This window comes from Fundulus heteroclitus, unplaced genomic scaffold (assembly GCF_011125445.2).
Source record: "Fundulus heteroclitus isolate FHET01 unplaced genomic scaffold, MU-UCD_Fhet_4.1 scaffold_44, whole genome shotgun sequence".
NCBI lineage: Eukaryota > Metazoa > Chordata > Actinopteri > Cyprinodontiformes > Fundulidae > Fundulus > Fundulus heteroclitus.
Genome location: NW_023396857.1, coordinates 2,135,596 through 2,153,933, shown reverse-complemented (window position 1 = coordinate 2,153,933; position 18,338 = coordinate 2,135,596). Strand labels below are relative to the sequence as shown.

General features: G+C 42.1%; 1 protein-coding gene across 2 annotated transcripts; it reads right to left on the bottom strand.

The window, feature by feature from the left end:
* Positions 1-9,019: 9,019 nt before the first annotated feature.
* Positions 9,020-12,673, bottom strand: LOC105915325 (P2Y purinoceptor 14). 2 transcript variants are annotated; one of them, XM_036131543.1, is made up of 2 exons: positions 12,591-12,673; positions 9,020-10,288 (listed from the first exon to the last, which is right to left on the bottom strand). In XM_036131543.1, the coding sequence occupies exon 2, from the start codon at positions 10,284-10,286 to the stop codon at positions 9,225-9,227; it is 1,062 nt and encodes a 353-aa protein (XP_035987436.1). In that variant the 5' UTR covers positions 10,287-10,288; positions 12,591-12,673; the 3' UTR covers positions 9,020-9,224. The 2 variants fall into 2 exon arrangements, with proteins under 2 accessions (XP_035987436.1, XP_012704850.2); XM_012849396.3 differs by having other exon boundaries at positions 12,598-12,673.
* Positions 12,674-18,338: the final 5,665 nt, after the last annotated feature.

Sequence of the window (18,338 nt, the reverse complement as noted above, 5' to 3'; positions counted from 1 at the left end):
ACCGGAAGGCAGCGGTAAAGGAAGAACAAGACACCAGTAAACATTGTTAGGAACCGCATTACAAGCAGCATTACTGAGGCTTTTATTGTGTTTTTCCCCCGTGTGCGACGGCTTCCTCAGCAGCTGGAGCGCGTTACAGCGACACGTCAGACGATGTGTCCGTAAGACGGTATGAAGCACAGATACCGTGTTTACCTGTTTAGCGTGTTTACCAGTGTTTAGCGTGTGTAGCGTGTTTACCGTGTTTACCATGTTTACCGTTACCAGATCAGTACGAGGGGAACAAATGCTGAACGTCTGATTGGCTCCCAGGGTCTCCTACACAGACAGGTGAATTATTTCATTGACAAAAAGAGGCTCCACCATGGAGGAACTGCTGCAGTCCTTCTCTATTTGTGTGTGACGCATCATTAACAACTGGAATGCAAATAAAATCTTTATTTACTTTGTGTTATTGCAAACATGGCAACATGAGCACTGACCACGTGTGCTGAAGCACAGCAGCGACTCTGAACGTCATTCTTATTTCTTTTTTCAAGCTTGTGGTGCAGCAAGAATAAATGTAGCCATCTGCAGCTGCACATTTACATTTTAGAGTTACTTACATTTCATGCACAAAGTTTTCTTTGTGTGATCGACAGCGTTTCATGTTATGACAGAAATAAATGATACTGAACATGCTCAAAGCTTGATTGTGCTTTCAGGACTAAAACGTTGTTATATTAAACGTGTTATAATATCATTCCACACGCAGAACGATAAAAAAGCATGAAGCATTCACATTCAGTGTAAAGCCCGGCCTCTGAGGAGCTGCTCCGGACGTTTCTCACAGCTCCTGTTGCTTTCAGCGTAACCTAACATTTACGTTAATATTTCTAATCGTCTGGGAATGTTCTGCCCACAAACGGCCCCAGGCTGTTCTTTGGACGTTCCGCTGAAAAACATCCAGTATCTGAGGACATAAATAGATTTATGACCCGGATACTTTGTGCATTTCCTATTTTTTGTTTGTCTTTTTAACATTCTTTATTTAAGAGTATCATAAATCCAACATATATACATGTGTATCTTTATTTATGCAACTACAAAGAACATCAAACCCAAGAAGAAAAAGAAAAGGTGTGGCTCAGCAAACATTCAGATCTGTTTGGGCAGCTGACAGTTCTTAGAAGGCTCACATAGACGGGACGTGCATGTCTGGTATTTACCATAAAGGGGAGAGATACAAACAATAAGGGCTGACACCAGGGTTTATTTAGCCTTTGGCGTTATTTATCCGTGTGGCCATCCAAAGTAGGCAATAGCCTACACTCCCAAGAATGTGTCCATTTTCACATGAAGTTTTGCTGTTATCTTCTCCATTTTATACACATTCTTCAACCTTTCCTGCCATTGTTGAAGGCAAAGGCTTAAGCCAAGACAGAGTTATCATTTTCATTTTCATTAAATTTTGAATTGATATCTTTATTTCGAACATGCAGGAGAAAGTATATACAAACAGAACAAACAAACAAACAAAAAAAACAATAAAACAATGTTTAAAAACATTGACGAGAAAACAATAAACAAGGTACCGTTCTTTCCTGAGTTAATATACCTCTATTACATGTGCGAAAAGGAGTAGGAAGAAGTAAAACTTATGTACTCCTACACCTTTAATTCTTTTTTTCTTCAATTTACAATATTTATAATTATGTTGCTATATATATATATATATATATATATATATATATATATATATATATATATATATATATATATATATATATATATATATATAAACACCTACCTACACATATACATACATAATTATATATACACATATACCCTCATACATATATACAAATAACAAAACAAAAACACCAACAAAACTTTCCACCATACTTATCTATACCTTCTGAAAATAATTTCTTTGTACATTTTTTTGAAATGTACTGCTACTAATAGCAGAATCTGTAGTAACTGGGCTTCCATTTTCCCAGTATTTTCTTGTGCGGTCAAACCTAATATACAGTACAGTGGGTTCAGTGGTAACGTAAAATCGAGTATTCTTTTAATTTCTGTCTGGATCTCTTGCCAAAATGGGATCAGTGCTGGACAGGCCCAAAAGATGTGAGTCTAGTCCCCAAGCTGATTACAGATCCTCCAGCATAACTTTGAGGCATTTCTGTTATATTTGGAAATACTGGAAGGTGTCTTAAAAAATCTTAATTTCCAGTTGGATTCTTTCCATCCTGGGCTGTGGGTAATCTTAAAACCTTTTTCCGAAATCTGCCATGATGAACAATGTTAATTTCTAGTTCCCATTTTTGCTTTATATCTATAGAGTTGTTGGAGAAGTCTCTCTGTAAATGTTTAAATACATTAGATATAATCTTCTCTTTATTGTTTTCCTCTACACATTTTATCAGAAATAGTTCCAAAAATAGTATATTTTGATTCAAAGTGGGCCATTCTTTGTGTGATAAGAGGTAATCCCTTAATTCTAAGTACTTATAGAAGTCAGTGATCTTGGGTAATTTTATTATACGTGAAGTTGTTAGAGGAGCTCCTATTTCCTACTTCCTCATTAGAGACCAAACTCTGTGTGTACAGGTAATCCAATCATTTTAATCTTTAGGTCCTTTGAATGTTCCCCTTCCATAAACGGCATCAATCAAGAGGTTCCTGCGGGCATCCATTGTTCTCCAACCCAATCCAGTTTATTTCCTCATCCTGTACCAGCCACTCGACCACGCCGTGGAGTTGTGCTGCCCAGTAGGACAATTTCACATTTGGAAGCCCGAGGCCACCTTTTCCTCTTGGGCTCAACAATCATTTCTGTCTGATTCTCGGTTAACTCCTTTGCCAGATAAAGTTATTAATATCCATCCATCCGTTCATTTTCTGATCCACTTAATCCCTCATGGGGTCCTGAAGGATGCTGGTATCTCCAGCGTTCACCAGGTGAGAGGCGGGGTACACCTGGACAGGTCACCAGTCTGTCGCAGGGCAACACAGAGACAGACAGGACAAACAACCATTCACACCTAAGGAGAATTTAGAGAAGCCAATTAACCTAACAGTCATGTTTCTGGACTGTGGGAGGAAGCCGGAGTACCCAGAGAGAACCCACACATGCACAGGGAGAACATGCAGACTCCATGCAGAAAGACCCAGGGTTGGATTTGAACCCAGAACCTTCTTGCTGCAAAGCAACTGTAGTGGAGGCGTGTATACAAATAGGTAATGCCCGTAATAGGTACATTAAGATAAGATAAGATAGGCTTTATTGATCTCACAATGGAGAAATTCACTCGTCACATCGGCTCATACAAGAAGGTGCAGAGTAGGGAAGGTGCATTCAGTTATATACAGTGAATCTTCATATATACAATGGATCAGAAAGAATACCAAAAAAAAAAATGTACTCGAGGGAGTACATTCATTCTCACTGCTTCTATTCTGCCCAGGAGGGACAGAGGGAGAATCTCCCATGTGGACGTCTCTGATTTTATCTGTGTGATTAATCTATTATAATTTCCATCAAATAGTTGTGAAGGCTGTGGTGTAATCATTACACCTAAATATTTGAATCCCCTCCTGGACCAATTGAATGTGACCTCTTTATCTAAGCTTGTGGGCCATTTTCCCTCCAGCATCATAGCTTCTGACTTAGTTTAATTAACTTTATAGCCTGAAATTTCTCCAAAGTCTTTTAAATTAGTCATAATCCTGGGGATTGAGTTTAGGGGGTTAGAAACATATAAAATAATGTCGTCCGCATATAATGAAATTTTGTAGGTGACCCCACCTGCTACTACCCCATGAAATAGTCCGTAGTCATTCCACCAGGGACTCCATGCTAATGGCAAATAGTAAAGATGAGAGGGAACAACCCTGCCTGCTTCCTTTTTTTAGACTAAACTTCTCTGCTGTGTATCCATTTAATAAAGTCTCTGTGAAATCTCATTTTTTCCAGTGTGTGTTCCAGGTACTGCCAGTCCAACCTATCAAAGGCCTTCTCAGGCTGAGGAGCATTGAAGGGTCCAGTTTTTGTCTCGCCAACTATTTCACATTAAGGTTTCTCCTAATATTATCCGTCCCTAGGCGTTCCGTTATGAATCCTGTTTGGCTGGTTTCATTTTTGTGCGGATACATTTTTTGCCAGTATTGTAGTTAAAATTTTTAAATCACAGCAGAGCAAACTTATTGGTCTGTAGGATGAACATTTTATGGGGTCCTTGCCTTCCTTGAGAATTATAGATATTACTGCTTCCGTCCAGGATTTGGGGGGTCCTTATTTCTGAGGGCATAATTAAATACTCTCACTAGCAGGATATCTGCTTATAAAAGTCCACGAGGAATCCATCAACTCCTGCCACTTTATTCTTTAAGTTTTTTATAGCCTCTTTGATTTCTTGTTTTGTATTGGGTCTCATTGTCCTGGCATCTTCTTCAGTTAATTTTAGTAACTCAATTTTAACCAATACGTTCTTCATTTTCTCTATTTTACCATCTATTTCTTCTGAGTCATACAGTGTCTCGTAATACATTAAGAAAGCTTCTGCAATGTCCTTGGGGTGGAACGGTACTTTCTTTGTTAAAGGGTTTGTTATATTTTCCACTGCACGGTCTGCCTGGTTCTTGCGTAACTGAAATTCTGGTAACCTGCTGGCCCTGTTCCCTGATTCAGAATATTTTTAATTAGCGAACCGTAACACCCCCTCCGCCTTGTGCGTCCACACGGTACCCGGTGTTTGTCTGTGTTCCTTCAGAGATTTTAAAATAGTCTTTTTATGTTCCTCCTCCAGTTGTCTTATACAATTTTCTAACTCTACTTGTTTTTTATCATGTTCACTTTTGATTTGGGATGATAGAGAGATTAACTTCCCCCTCATCACCGCCTTTCCAGCTTCACAGAGAGTTGACACAGATACTTCCTCATTGTCGTTGTGTTCCATATACTCAATCCAGTCTTTTTTCATTTAAAAACTTGATGTGTGTGTCCCTTCTTAGGACAAAAAAGAGATTTATTCTGGAATAGCTTCCGTGGACCTTTGAAAATAAGGTATAATCACGCTCTTTACGGTGGCTTTGACGCTATATATCTATTAGCCCAATTTCTTTAATCAAACTGCACAGGGTTTTAGCTTTTTGGAGGCATCTATTCGTTTCTTTAAGTCCTCCATGGACGATTCTACCCGGTGTAGAGAGTTCTTCAGGTCCCTGAGTGAGTCCGTATTTTCTTTCGTAATTCCATTAGCATCACCGTTTCTCCGCTAACGTCTCCTGTAGCCTTCAGCGGTGAAGCTTTGGCTAACGTTAGCTGCTTGGAGCCTGCCGTAATGTCGTCTTTTCTGCTCGCCTTCATGTCCCTCTTCTCCGTATTTTGACCAGAGCCCTTTGGATTTAATTTGGTACTCATTTATCGCTTTTCATTACTCTGTAGGCTATTTATTGATTTATTGTGGGTCTGGTGGAGCAGCAGGTTCATGCGTCCGTCTTCTCCATTGCCTTCCCAGAAGTCTCCGTGCGTTTCCTTTGTGGGGTTTAGGTGAGTTCAGCTAGCTTCCTCCGGCTGAACTACACCTCGCCTTCAGAGTTTGCTGCTTTAGAAATATTGTTTTATGACCCATCAAGGCCCTCGTTTGAATTCATGTAAATATCCTATTACGGCTAAACAGAAGCAGCTGGTAGTTGTGTTACTTCTGATGTTGGGTGACGCGCCGCCTACCTCTGGTCCTGAGCTTCAAACCTTTAAACGCTAACTGACTTTAAACATGTCTGGTTTGAGTGTTTCACACCGTAAAGTGTGCAGCCTGTTGTCACAAAGGTTCAAATGTGGCTTAAATCAGAGCAGAAATCATTAGAAATCATGATCTTTAGAGCAAAGGGCCGTGATCAGCCCCGGTTCTGCTCTGACCCATCAGAACTTATTCATGAGTGAAATTCTGCCTGAGCAAAGGTCCAGACAGCAGGTTCTACCTGGACTGGCTGGTTTTCAGGCAGCGGAGAAACAGACACAAAGAAAATCAGAACTTAAAGGATCCCAGGAAGTTCTGGAGAGACAAGAAGTCACTTTCTGAGCCAATCATCTGATGCTCTTCCTGCCTGAATGCCCGACCCAACGTCGAGGTCGTAAACCGTTTTAATGACGATTTAATTTGATCTATGTTTGATTCTGTTCTACATCTGGGGAACCTGGTTCTGGTGCTCCAAACCACACTGGTCCAGTTTTTAATTTGGCACCTTTTCCTGCACAGAAAGTTCACAACCAGCTCTAAAGAAAATAGATTTAAGAGAAGCAGCAGAGCCTGACCGTGTTGAACCTTACATCCTGAAACTGTCAGCCCATATTTCCAGTCATTCAGCAGAACCCCCCCACCCCCCCGCCACCCCCCGCCATCCCAGAAACGTGTTTCTGTTTTCCCGTTACTGGAAGGCGCGGATTCAGCACGTTTAGACAAGTACAGGTCAATAACAAACCTCCAGTGCTGCTCAGCGAGCAATTACCTAAAAAACGTTGTGGCTGACACTTTGGCTGCACTTAGTAAGAAGCATCACTTTTTATAGCTCAGTGTGAAGCTTTGGACATGATTTAAACATTTTTGACTTTCTGGACTCTGAGAGGACGTAGCTGCCTCAGTGAAATGTCGCAGTGCTCTAAACTTATATCAGTTTCTATTTTAGCTCCACTTTTACCCACTCTTTGTATAAATAATGTGAGTTATGATGTAGCTGATGCAAATTTGGATTTTCATGCTGATGACACGGTCATTTATGGCTTTGCACCCTCTGCTGAAGTGGCCTTGAAGCACTGAGGACAGTGTTGTAGTCAAGTCACTATGCCTCGAGTCCGAGTCCAGGTTCGAGTCTCCAGTGTTCAAGTCCAAGTCATTAAAAAAAAATCTGAGTCGAGTCCAAGTCGAGTCCTTATTGATCAAGTCGAGTCCAAGTTCCGCACTAATGTAAGCATAGCCTACATGTTTTTAAACTAAAAAAAAAATCCACACTCCACCACATTGCACTAATAATTTAGATATTAAAATCATACACCAAATATATATTATAATAATGACATATTAAAATTATAGCCTAATGATATAAAAAAAAGTCGAGTCTTTTTCTCAATTTCCGAGTCAGAATGATCTGAATGTAGGAGTCCGAGTCCAAGTTCGAGTCATCAGTGCTCAAGTCCAAGTCAAGTCACGAGTCTCTAAATTTAGCTAATGACTCGGACTCGAGTACTACAACACTGACTGAGGAGTTACTTTAATGTCTTTCAGCTGAAGCTTGTTGAAACGCTTATGAAGACGAACTGACATGAGACTCACAGTTAGTGCCTATAACAGACAGTGCCTCACTTTTAAAGCACATGCACTCCAATTACTGAGACTGAAGTTGAAAGTGAAACCTCAGCTTGGTCTGTGCTGGACCATAGTGACCTTTTCATGCCCAGCGTCGTCACATGATTGCTCATCGTTGTGGCAAACCGCAGCATGCTGACCCATCATCAGGTGGGATGGCCTTCTTTAGGTGTCTGCAGGTACATGTTCACATAGAAGGCAATTACTGGACTTTTTCTAATATATCTGTGGGAAATAAACACACAAAAGCACACCAAGAAATACTCTTAGTGTTTAAATGATCAGTTCTTGCTCTCTGTCCCAACTGCTTCACACGTATTTAAAAAAATTTTTAGATGTAGCATTTCACAAACTCTTTTTCACCTTCAAATAGTCTTTGTGGGTGTTTTTATGTTTAATGTTTTGTTTCTACCTGGAGTTTCTGGTTAAACAAAGGTTAGATAAATAAATAAATCGTTGGTTAGATTGTTTAAAGGGAAATTAGTGTTGGATGGTTTTCTTTTAAAAGAAAAGAGAGCAAGGAGCAGGAAACTTTACCGGCCATGTGTCTGTGCTGCCCTCTAGTGGTATAAATATATATAGAAAATAAAAAATATGTAGAGGAAAAAAAATATCAAAATTTAAAAAAGGATTACAAAAATACTAATAAGTTTAATTCAATTCTGGAGTGAAATATAGATTAAAAATAAGGAAAACAGAAAAATAAAAAGTAAAACTGTAAAATAAAAACAACAAAACCAAGACAGATTAAAATACAAGTAAAATTAAAAGTATAACTAAATCAAATACAATTTTAAAACTGAAGATAATTTAGTAGATTCCTTTACTAATTTCATATTTATTTTCCCCAAAACATCTATTGCAATAAAATTAAATTTTACATATATAAAAACTAGCTTTTAAATAGATGTCCAGTGCAGATACCACAATCCATGAAAAATACAGATAAAGTCTTTATGAAATGTTCCATTCCTTTTAATCAAGACGCTAAAAAGCTTTTTCCCCCAAAAAAATGACAAAATATATAGAAGCCTCTGAAGGTAGCATGTGATGTTTTAATACCAGCGTATTATTGGAAATACAGGACACTATATTCCTGACAGCCAGCCAGAGGCCACAGTGGCTCATAACTTCTCACACTGATGCTCTACAGCGCCGCTCTGCGTGTCCAGATCTGCGTGTCCAGATCTGCGTGTCCAGATCTGGTTGGTATCGTCTCTCTAACTGGAGGCCACAGTTCAGTCTTTTCGTCTCTGTCCTCTCCTGCTAGATAAGTAAGTAAAATGTATTTATATAGCACTTTTCTCAGATAAAAATCACAAAGTGCTTCACAGTAAAATACAAATACAAAAAACAAAACAAAAAAACAAAAACAGTATACAGCAATACTAAACAGCATTTTAAAACAAAATGGAAAAACATACAAACGAAACCATAAAACCCACATGTCTAATAAAAAGCCTGCTTGAATAGCAGCGTCTTTAGTTGCTTTTTAAAAGAAGCAACAGAGTTCAAACAACGTAAAGAAAGAGGCAAAACATTCCACAGCCTCGGAGCCACTGCCTGGAATGAGCGATCCCCTCTAGTTTTAAAATAAGTGCGTGGGACCACTAACAATGATTGGCCCAGTGACCTCAGACTACGGGTCGGAGTATGGAGCAGATGGTCCTAAAGTTCTGGGTTTAAGGATTCCTCGTCGGTTCCTATAGGTGCGAAACGTTCCTGGCCTCCTGTCCCCCCTCATCCTCCCTCCTGGTCCAGGTTGTCTCCTTCTGGCCTAGATGTTGTCTGGACTCTTTGTGGTCAACAAGGATCTCCTTCCCTCTAATCCTGGATGTTTGCTGCATCCTCTTTCATCTATTTATTCCTTTTTATCTATCCAGCCCTTGTCTCCTCTTGCCTCGCTAGAGGAGACGAAACACTCTGATTGGTCGACAGCGTCCTCTTCTTCCTTCTACCCGACAGTTTCCTGATAAGCGACTTTCTGAAGGTGCGGCACATCAGGAAGTACACCAGGGGGTCGAGGCAGACGTTGGTCGCTGACAGGAAGAGAGTCCCGTCTTTGATCTGGCGGAGCAGGAAAATGCCCTCCTGGCTGAAGCCCGTCGGTGACAGCTGGCTCATGGTGTACGGCACCCGGCAGACGTGGTACGGCACGAAGCACACGAAGAACACTGCCAGGATGCTGAAGATGCTGCGGTTGGACTTGCGGTAGACCTCCCTGCTGTCGCGCCGCATGCAGCGGTACGTCTTGTACACCCGATGAGCAATGAAGGTGTAGGAGAAAGCCACGATGAGCAGGGTGACCCAAAACAGGACCATGGTGAAGAGGATGGACAGCTGGTGCCACCGAACACCCAGTTTGGTCTTCAGCTGGATGCACGTTGTGACGTTGCGCCCACCGGCCGGCCAAGTCGTCAGCACGACGTTGGGAGCAGAGCTTAGGAAGAGGAGAACCCAGGTGAGGACGGCCAGGACCCTGGCAAAGGTGACACTCTGCATGAAGCGTAGAGCAGACGCCCCACTACACCTGAAGGAGGAGGCGGTGGAGGAAGGGACGTGTTGGCAAATCTTGACGTAGCGCTCAAGGCTGATATAGCCAATGAAGAGCATTCCTACGTACATGGAGAAGTAGAAGAGCACGGAGGTGAAGCGACAGTTGATCATCCACATGTGGCGGCTGTCGGCGTCCATGTTGGCCGCCGCCCTGAAGGGGAAGGAGAACAGCATGAGGAGGTCAGCCACCACCATGTTCTTCAGGTAGACGACCAGAGCAGAATCCGCGGGGACTCTGAAGAAGATCCAGGCGGCGGTGCCGTTTAGGCCGACGCCCACGACGAAGATGACGATGTAGAGCCAAGGCAGGACCTGCCTGGTGAAGACGGTGCTGAAGTCTGTCCTGTTGCCAGGGAGCTCGGCGGAGTCAAGGAGGTCCATACCTGAAAGAGATGAAACAAAGTGTTCAATAAAGGGGTAGAAAAGGTTTAAACGGAGTCAGTTCAGCTTTTAAATGATTGTTTCACCACGTTGTGCCGCTGGGCTCCACCGAGACGAGATCATCGGCTGTAACAGCGAACGTTGGGAAGTTGCTCTATGAACTCTGGTTTTGTGTTTCATGCTTTGTGTGTTCTGATGAAAAGTGGGAAAACTTTGATAGAAGACTGAACTTAATCACTCTGCTCGCTACTGAAAACATGCTGTAACCGTTTCTTCTTCTACTTCAGAGTTGCTGGCTGTGTTTCAGTCAGATTATGACCCAGACTCGTTGCTCTAAAGCCCCATTTCCACTAGCCCTGTTAAACCGATCCATGCTGAGCTCGGTCCGAGCTTGGATCAGTTAACCGTGCCGAGCTTGGATCAGTTAACCGTGCCGAGCTTGGATCAGTTAACCGTGCCGAGCTTGGTTCTGATGACCGTTTACACATCAGGCTAGCACAGTTCCTCGCCTCCTAGTGACGATCTGCGGTACTACGGCTCTCTGGGAATGAAGGAGGGAATCAAGCAAATAAATATATATGATGATTAAGTCCAGCTTCATCTGGGTAGCTGTGGCTGTGGTCAGATATTAAAACTACTCGGTGGGAAAACGGACATCATCAGACTCGTTTCATGCATCGTATGCAAATCTCCAATTCCACCCAGTCAGGATGAAAAGCCACAGCTTCTGCTTTTGGCAGCCAACTAAAACAGGACGGCGATCTTCTCAGCTGTTTCAGCTCTGGAGGAAAAGTCTTGTGACAGTGATCGTTGTGCGCAGAGTGAGAATATTTGCTCGGGTCATTTGTTAGGCAAAGCTGCCTCTGTGTGGAGCACTTTGTGTCTCGCTGGGAGAGAGTGGAGGAGATGCCCTGTGGGGCTGGGGCAGCGTGAAAAACAAATGTATCCGCTATAATACTAAATCTGCGTCTACGGTGCAGGACAGAGGTAGCGCTCCTGGAAATGGTTGACGACCCCAGAAGCTTTGTTGTCCCGCGCAGGTTTGTCCCAACAATGTCCGTCCCTTCACCTAAAGCAGCGCTCAGCCGCCTTTACAACCATAGGAGCCATTGTTGGCCTCGCTCCGGCTAAACAAATGTTGGTTAGAGCCACAAAAGCAAATGTTACACTTCTCTTTGAAACAAGTTTTTTATAGTATACTATATTAAATTTGTTTACATTTTTTTTAATTAAAGATCAACAGTATTTATTTAAACCAAAAGTATTTTTATGTTTAGGTTTAATGCATTTTCTTCAATTGGACATTTGATTTTTATAGCAAATGGCATCAAAATTATTAGAAAGCAAGTAATTTGCCACCTATTGACAAAAAGATACTTGATTTATCTATAGTAAAATATTCTAAACCCCATTAGTTTCTTTCTTCCTGGAAATGTTATGCATATATTGCAGAACTAAATGCATCTCAAAACTAGCAATTTTAAACTACCTTTTCATTTAGGAACATTGACCAATCCCCCACCCCCCGCCATTTTTGGATTAACAGTTCTTAAAAGCCAAAGCTGAAGGTGTAAAGAGTCACATGCGACTCTGGAGCCACAGGTTGTAAACCTCTGGCTGTAAGTGAGAAGCCAGACGTTGATTCATTAAAGCTGAAGCTGTCCTGGAGCATGAATCTGTGGATTCACACGTTTTCCTAAACCACATAAATGTCAGTGTGGACAGTGACTGAGTTACCTGGAGGAGGGGGGGGGGAGAGAACAGGGTGTTGTGGTATCCAGAGACCTCTATCTCTAAATGTAGAGTGTGAGGATGAGGTTACTCGGTACAGGATCGTAGGACTTTGCAGTTACAGGACTGCGTCTGTCTGGGGACAATGACCGGACGGACGGTTCTGATGAAAATACAAAAACCCTCCGTAGAAAAACAAGCTAACAGCCAAATGTGATGCAACACCTTAAAATGGTCCAAAAGCTACGAGGAAAAAGTCGTTTTCAGAAACCAAAACTCCAGAGTAGTCCCAACGTCTGCACCATGAGTTCCTCTACCGGTGTCTCTCTGCTGCAGATGAAACTAAAGCCTGGGTTCCCAAATAAACACCTGAAATCACAAGCTATAAAGCTCCAAAATTAGATAGCAAACCCACCAGCCTCTTCCAGCTGCTTTACTGGATTTTAAAAGCATCTCAGAACCGTCAGGATCCCACACCCTCCATTTGATTTATTGATGTTTTGGTTCTGGTCCACCATTAAGAGCCTGAAGGAGCCACTTCCCACCAGCTGTACAGGACAGGTAAAAACTCACCTTTTACCTGCCGGGTCGTGCTCTCTCAGGGTCTCAGGGTTCTGGTTCTGCTCGGCTCCACTGGGCGCCCTTGATTCTCTCTGTTGCTGCAGAACATGTGCTCAGAGCTGCTGGTTCTGTCCACCTGCAGCGTGTCATTGTCGGTGTGACCTCAAACCCCACCCACCTGACAGCAGCACATATTTCCATGATGGAGGTTGGCCAGTTTCCGTCTGATGACCTATTTACCGATAAATGATGCTGAGAATTACTCTAGATGCAAACTTCAAGAGTTTAGAGGAGCAGCGTGAGTGCAGGAAGGAAGGAAACCAAGGAAACAGGCTTTAGTGTGAACAATGTGGGAAATCTTTGGTGCTAAACTTCATCAACATTGCTGATGCTTGCAGACGGATCTGTTTCATCAGTTTCACCATGTGAGCGTGTGGCGTGTGTCTGAGGTTAGACGTATGGCAGGAAACCCCAGGATCCATGAAACCATGCGGTTAGTCTGCTGTGGAGCCATCAGTAACAACACCAGGTTTGTGCACGCCGACAAAGAAGTTGACTTTGGTTCTAGTCTGCTTCCATTATAGAAATGTTTTAAATAAAAAATGTGAAATTGGTGGGAAATAAAACAAAAGTTTTTTTTACATGTAAATTTGTATATTTACAGTTTTGTTTTACCAGAGAAGAAGAAATGGTTGAATTATTGTCAATAAGCCTGGTATCAATCTGGGTCATCAGAACCAGAACCTGTCTCCATGGAGGCTGGTCTCTCTGCAGCGCCACCTGGAGGTGAAAGTCTAACCAGGTGGTGTCCAGGATGTGTGGCTCTGCAAAGATGTTAGCGGACCTTCTCCTGGTCCTGGACCTGTTCAGGTTCTGGATGGAGGGAAGGTCAGCCTGATGGTCCTCTCTGCAGACCTGGTTGGTCGATGCAGTTTGGACCAGTTCTGCTCTGTGGACTGGTTCTGTTCTGTGGACCGGTTCTGTTCTGTGGACTGGTTCTGTTCTGTGGACCGGTTCTGTTCTGATGATCCAAACCTCTCAGTGATGGAGGAACACAGACTGAATGATGAAGGAGAAGAAGATGCTGCATGATTCAGAGAATTAGACAAACAATCATGAGAACATAAAGGCAACTCTGAGGCAGTTTCTGTTTATCTTGACCGTGTTCTCTGTGGTCAGGTTGGTTTCTCTGCTTCCTTTCATGCATGTTTCCTCTGGTATTTGGATCATTTGTCTATTGTGACGAGCACCAAGTCTTTACGGTTGGAAGGCCTCCAAACATCACCTTAATCTTTAGCTTCCTCCATCAGAACCAAGTCAGGACTCTTGCTGGGCTGCACCAAAACATTCTTTTCATTTTAATTTAAAAGAATTATATTAGTAAAATGAAAAGATTAGTTTAAACCTGTAAGTCTGTGAGGAGTATGGATCACTTGTCTTTACTGCGTGAGAAGGTCAGATATGAAGCAAACCAGTCCTGTTAAAGCAGCTTCTTCCCAACGTTAATTTTTTTTATAAGCATAAAATAATCTAATTATTTTCCTCTCATCAGTCACATTTGTGTGAAGGTTGTAGATAAAAAAACCTGCAGATCTCGGTTCTCAGAAGGGAAAACTATCTGGTTTTAGAGGCAACATTTCATCTGTGAAGAAAATTTCTTTGCATTGATTCTCATGATTTTTAAGACTTTAACGGTACATACCAACACGCCCGCCGACAGGGGGAGACAAACGGGTCAGTTGTCCCGGGCCCAGGACAGAGGGGGGTCCCAAAACTGACCCTCTGACCATTTTAATGGTCAGTCAGAGTGTCAGTCAGTGTGCGCGCGTTGACTGCAGGACCAGTCTGTGTCACGGCATGTTGCTGCTCCCCTTCCCTCTCGTACGTGGCTCAGCGGCGCCAGCCAATCAGCACGCAGGCTCAGCCTGGCCCGCCCACTCAGATCCACACACAAACAACCGTGCTGCTGCTGATCAGACTCGGAGAGAGAGAGAGAGAGAGCGCAGAAGCGGAAAAACATGGAGAGAAAGAAGCGCTGTTTGGCCCTATTTCAATACCGTAAATGAAACCACACAAGCTGTATGTTTTGTAAAAAGCCGGTTAAATTCAGTGGAAACACAACAAATTTATCTAAGCACGTGAAAAACCATGGGAAAGAAAACATCAAGCGACAGAGAGAGGAGACGAAACTTCTCTGATTGCCCCGACAGACCCACAGACGTCTCTGACTGAGGCGTTTCAGTCCTCCAGAGAACATCCAGGTATATAAGAGTGGTCATCTTCAGCAGCAGTTCATGTTAACTTTCAAAGTAGATATTATCTATCATATGTTACTGGAGCCCACACAGAAAATGTAGTTAAGACCTTGAAAGAACACAGTACATATATTAAAAACTGTTATTTAAGATAAGATAACATTAGCTAATCCTTTATTTATCCCAGGACGGGAAATTTATAGGATTAAAACAACAGGCAGGTGCACACAACACAGACAAAATTACATAAGGATTGAAAGATATAAGAGGTGGATTAGGAAAAAAACATTCTGAACATAACATTATTATTTAATTATAATAAAATAAAAATCACAAAACCCAAAAGGTCAACAGTTTCATGGTACATCAAGCTTAGGGACTCGCTGATCGACAGCAGGTCACCATAAGTGTAAAAGTATAAAATACAGAGATTTCCAGGGCATGAAGTATACAGTTTTTTGGTGTGTGTGTGTGTGTGTGTGTGTGCGTGTGTGTGTGTGTGTGTGTGCGTGTGTGTGTGTGTGTGTGGTGGAGGCAGGTGTAGAGGGGGGGCCCAAAAAGACTGCGTTGTCCCAGGCCCTAGCAAAGCTGTCAGCTGGCCTGCATACCAACGTAAAAGTAAACAAAAACCGTTTAATCGCAATAAAATAAGGTTATACACCAAGACTCCATCTTGATAGTGTTTTGATAGTCCTTCGTGAACCAAAAGATAATTTGCTCTTGGGCGCCAACAGGTTTAAAATTAATCGGGGTTGCGCCAACTCGGTGGTAGTGCTAATGATATCCGAGAAGCTAATTGTGCTATGCTAGCGGACATTCAGCGCTAATTTAAAAAGACCTTAAGCTTAATTTTGTTGTAATGAGCGGAGCGGAAAACACAACCATTATTATCTCATCAATGTCTAAAACCCTTTTGGAAATAAAGTTTGTTATAACCATAAAAACACATCAGCAAAGCTTGGTTTCCATAATGCTAGCGGCGCTAGCATGTTAGCTCAGTCAAGCTTTAAAAACAGTGAAAGCACATTAAATAAAATTTCCAAACTTCTCCTGTTGATTTCTCTGCCAAACCTCTCCCGTTATTTCTGGTTGTGGCGACGGACGTCCGGTTGCAGTGAATTACTCCAAGGGAAAGCAGGTTATCTGGGCAGCGAGCAGGCGGCTAGCTCCAAAGGGGAAAGCTGCCATGGTTTGGGAAGCTAGCTCTGGGCATGCTGTACACAGCTGTGGGGAGGGTGTGAGTTTGGGCTGTAGAAGCCCAAATGCAAAAAATTAACAGGACCCAAAAGTTGTCAGATTACAAAAGTGAGATAGATCTATTTAATCTGAAGCATTTGCTCTGCAGAAAACAGTATCACTGCACCGAGTTCTTACGCCTTATTGTTCTGTAAACAAAGGCACTGAGAGAGATGCTAGGACAGCAGACATCGATGCTACGCCTGGGATTCATGGATCCCAGAGAGAGCTCAGGGCTCAGCTCGTCTGTAGACGAACGACAGAAATGTTTTGTCAAAGAGATGAAGGATTGAGAGGAGAGCTCCACCATGGAGATGTCTCCAGTCCATTACAGTCAGTCAGGACACAACCCTGGAGGACCTCAGGTACTCCATGGAGGGAGCCCTAGATCCACAGAACTCCACAAAGAGAGACCCGGGCTGACATGTCCACCCCGGACCTGGTTCTGCAAGGCAGGTGCTGATCATTAGGTCTCCATCGTGCCCTAGAGAAAAATGTCTAACAAGATAGAAACAAAAAAATCCTAAAATGCCTTGAATACAGAAATCTGTGACGACGTCTTATTAGGGCTGTTGTAAATAAAAGGGAAAAAAGAGCGTAAATTTCTGTCTAAAAACTCAGAAGTTTTGAGATCATTTTCACAATTTCACATTTTCAAGGGAAAACCTCGGACGTTGAAAGGTCACAAATTTCCATCCATCTATTTTCTGACCCGTCACAAATTTGTAAAAAAAAAAAAAAAAACTCAAAGATTTTCACAATTAAAGGCAGATAATTTCAACATTTACACCAAGATATTTTCCGACGTTGCTGAGTCAAAAATTTGCAAGAATAGGTTTTCGGACCGAGGAAGCCAGAGTACCCAGAGAGAACCGACAGGTTCCACAGGGACAACACACAGAGACCCCAGGCTGGGATTTGAACCCGGAACCTTCTGGAAACAAAGCAGCAGCTCTACAGAGACATGATGTGAAATAAAAGACGCAGGAATGGAAACAAAGCAGATCAAAACAAGTCGATGCTTTATTGAATACAGAAGCCACATGGTTAAATAAAAGGCATGTTTTCTGCCTCATTCTGCCTGAAACTCAGCCGAACGTCCCGAGTAGCTAACCCTCAAACCGCGATGGCGCTGCAGCGTGAAGCTCCGTCGTCACGCTCCAGTTTCCCGTCACTGTAAACACTTAGAACCAAAGCTAAATACGCTGCTGCTGTATTCAGAACATCTACTGTACATTCACTGGTCACTTCATCAGGAGCACCTGCCCAGTCACTGGTTAGCGCAGGTAGCACATCAGCCAATCACATGACAGTGGCTCAATGCATCATCTAGACAGGCTGAAGATGACCTGATGAAGTTTAGGCTGAGCATCAGATGGAAGAAGCTTTACATGACTAAACCCACAGAGAATGGTTTGAAAACATAATCTAGATAATCTAGATGTACTTATCAGACTTCAGAAAAAAGACTTACGATTCATTCATAATGTTGGATTCAGAGATCATACTAATGCACTTTTCCTAAAATCTCACATGATGAAAATGGAAGACTTAATCAAATTTAAAGCTCTTGCTGTAGTATACAAAGCAAGCCGTGATCTACTTCCTGGCAATATACAAAAAATGTTTAACAGTAAAGAAGAGAATTATAATTTCAGAGGAGAATAAGATGTGGCGTTAAAAGTCTGGGGCTCAGCCAAGCAGGAGTTATGTTGTGGAATGGGTCAGATACAGAAATAAAAAGGAGTACCACGCTAAGACAATTTAAAAGCATTATATAAATATGTTATCTTTAAAAAAAAATGCATGTAACCCAAACATTTAAACGGGACAATATGCAACAACTAGATATTTTCTTCTTTCTGTACAATTGCCTTCAAAATAAGACACTCTGTATTCATGTAACTGTGCTTTGATTTGTAATGCCTCCTTTTATCAAAAGACCTTATATGTTAAACGTCACATGAATATTGTAATTGGGGCACTGCAAAAACCGACCTAAAAATATGTAAAATGTTCTTAAAATTTGGGTTTTTCTCCTTGATTTGAGCAGGTAAATAATATTATCTGCCAATGGAACAAGTATTTTGACCCCTAAAAAAAGATAATTAGACATCCTCCACTTGAAATAAGATGATGGAGATGAGTTGTTCCTATTTTAAGTGCAAAAATCTTATTCCATTGGCAGGTAGTCTTATTTACCTGCTCAAATCAAGGACAGATACACTCATTTTAAGAAAGTTTAGCTTATTTTTAGTTGCGTTTTTGC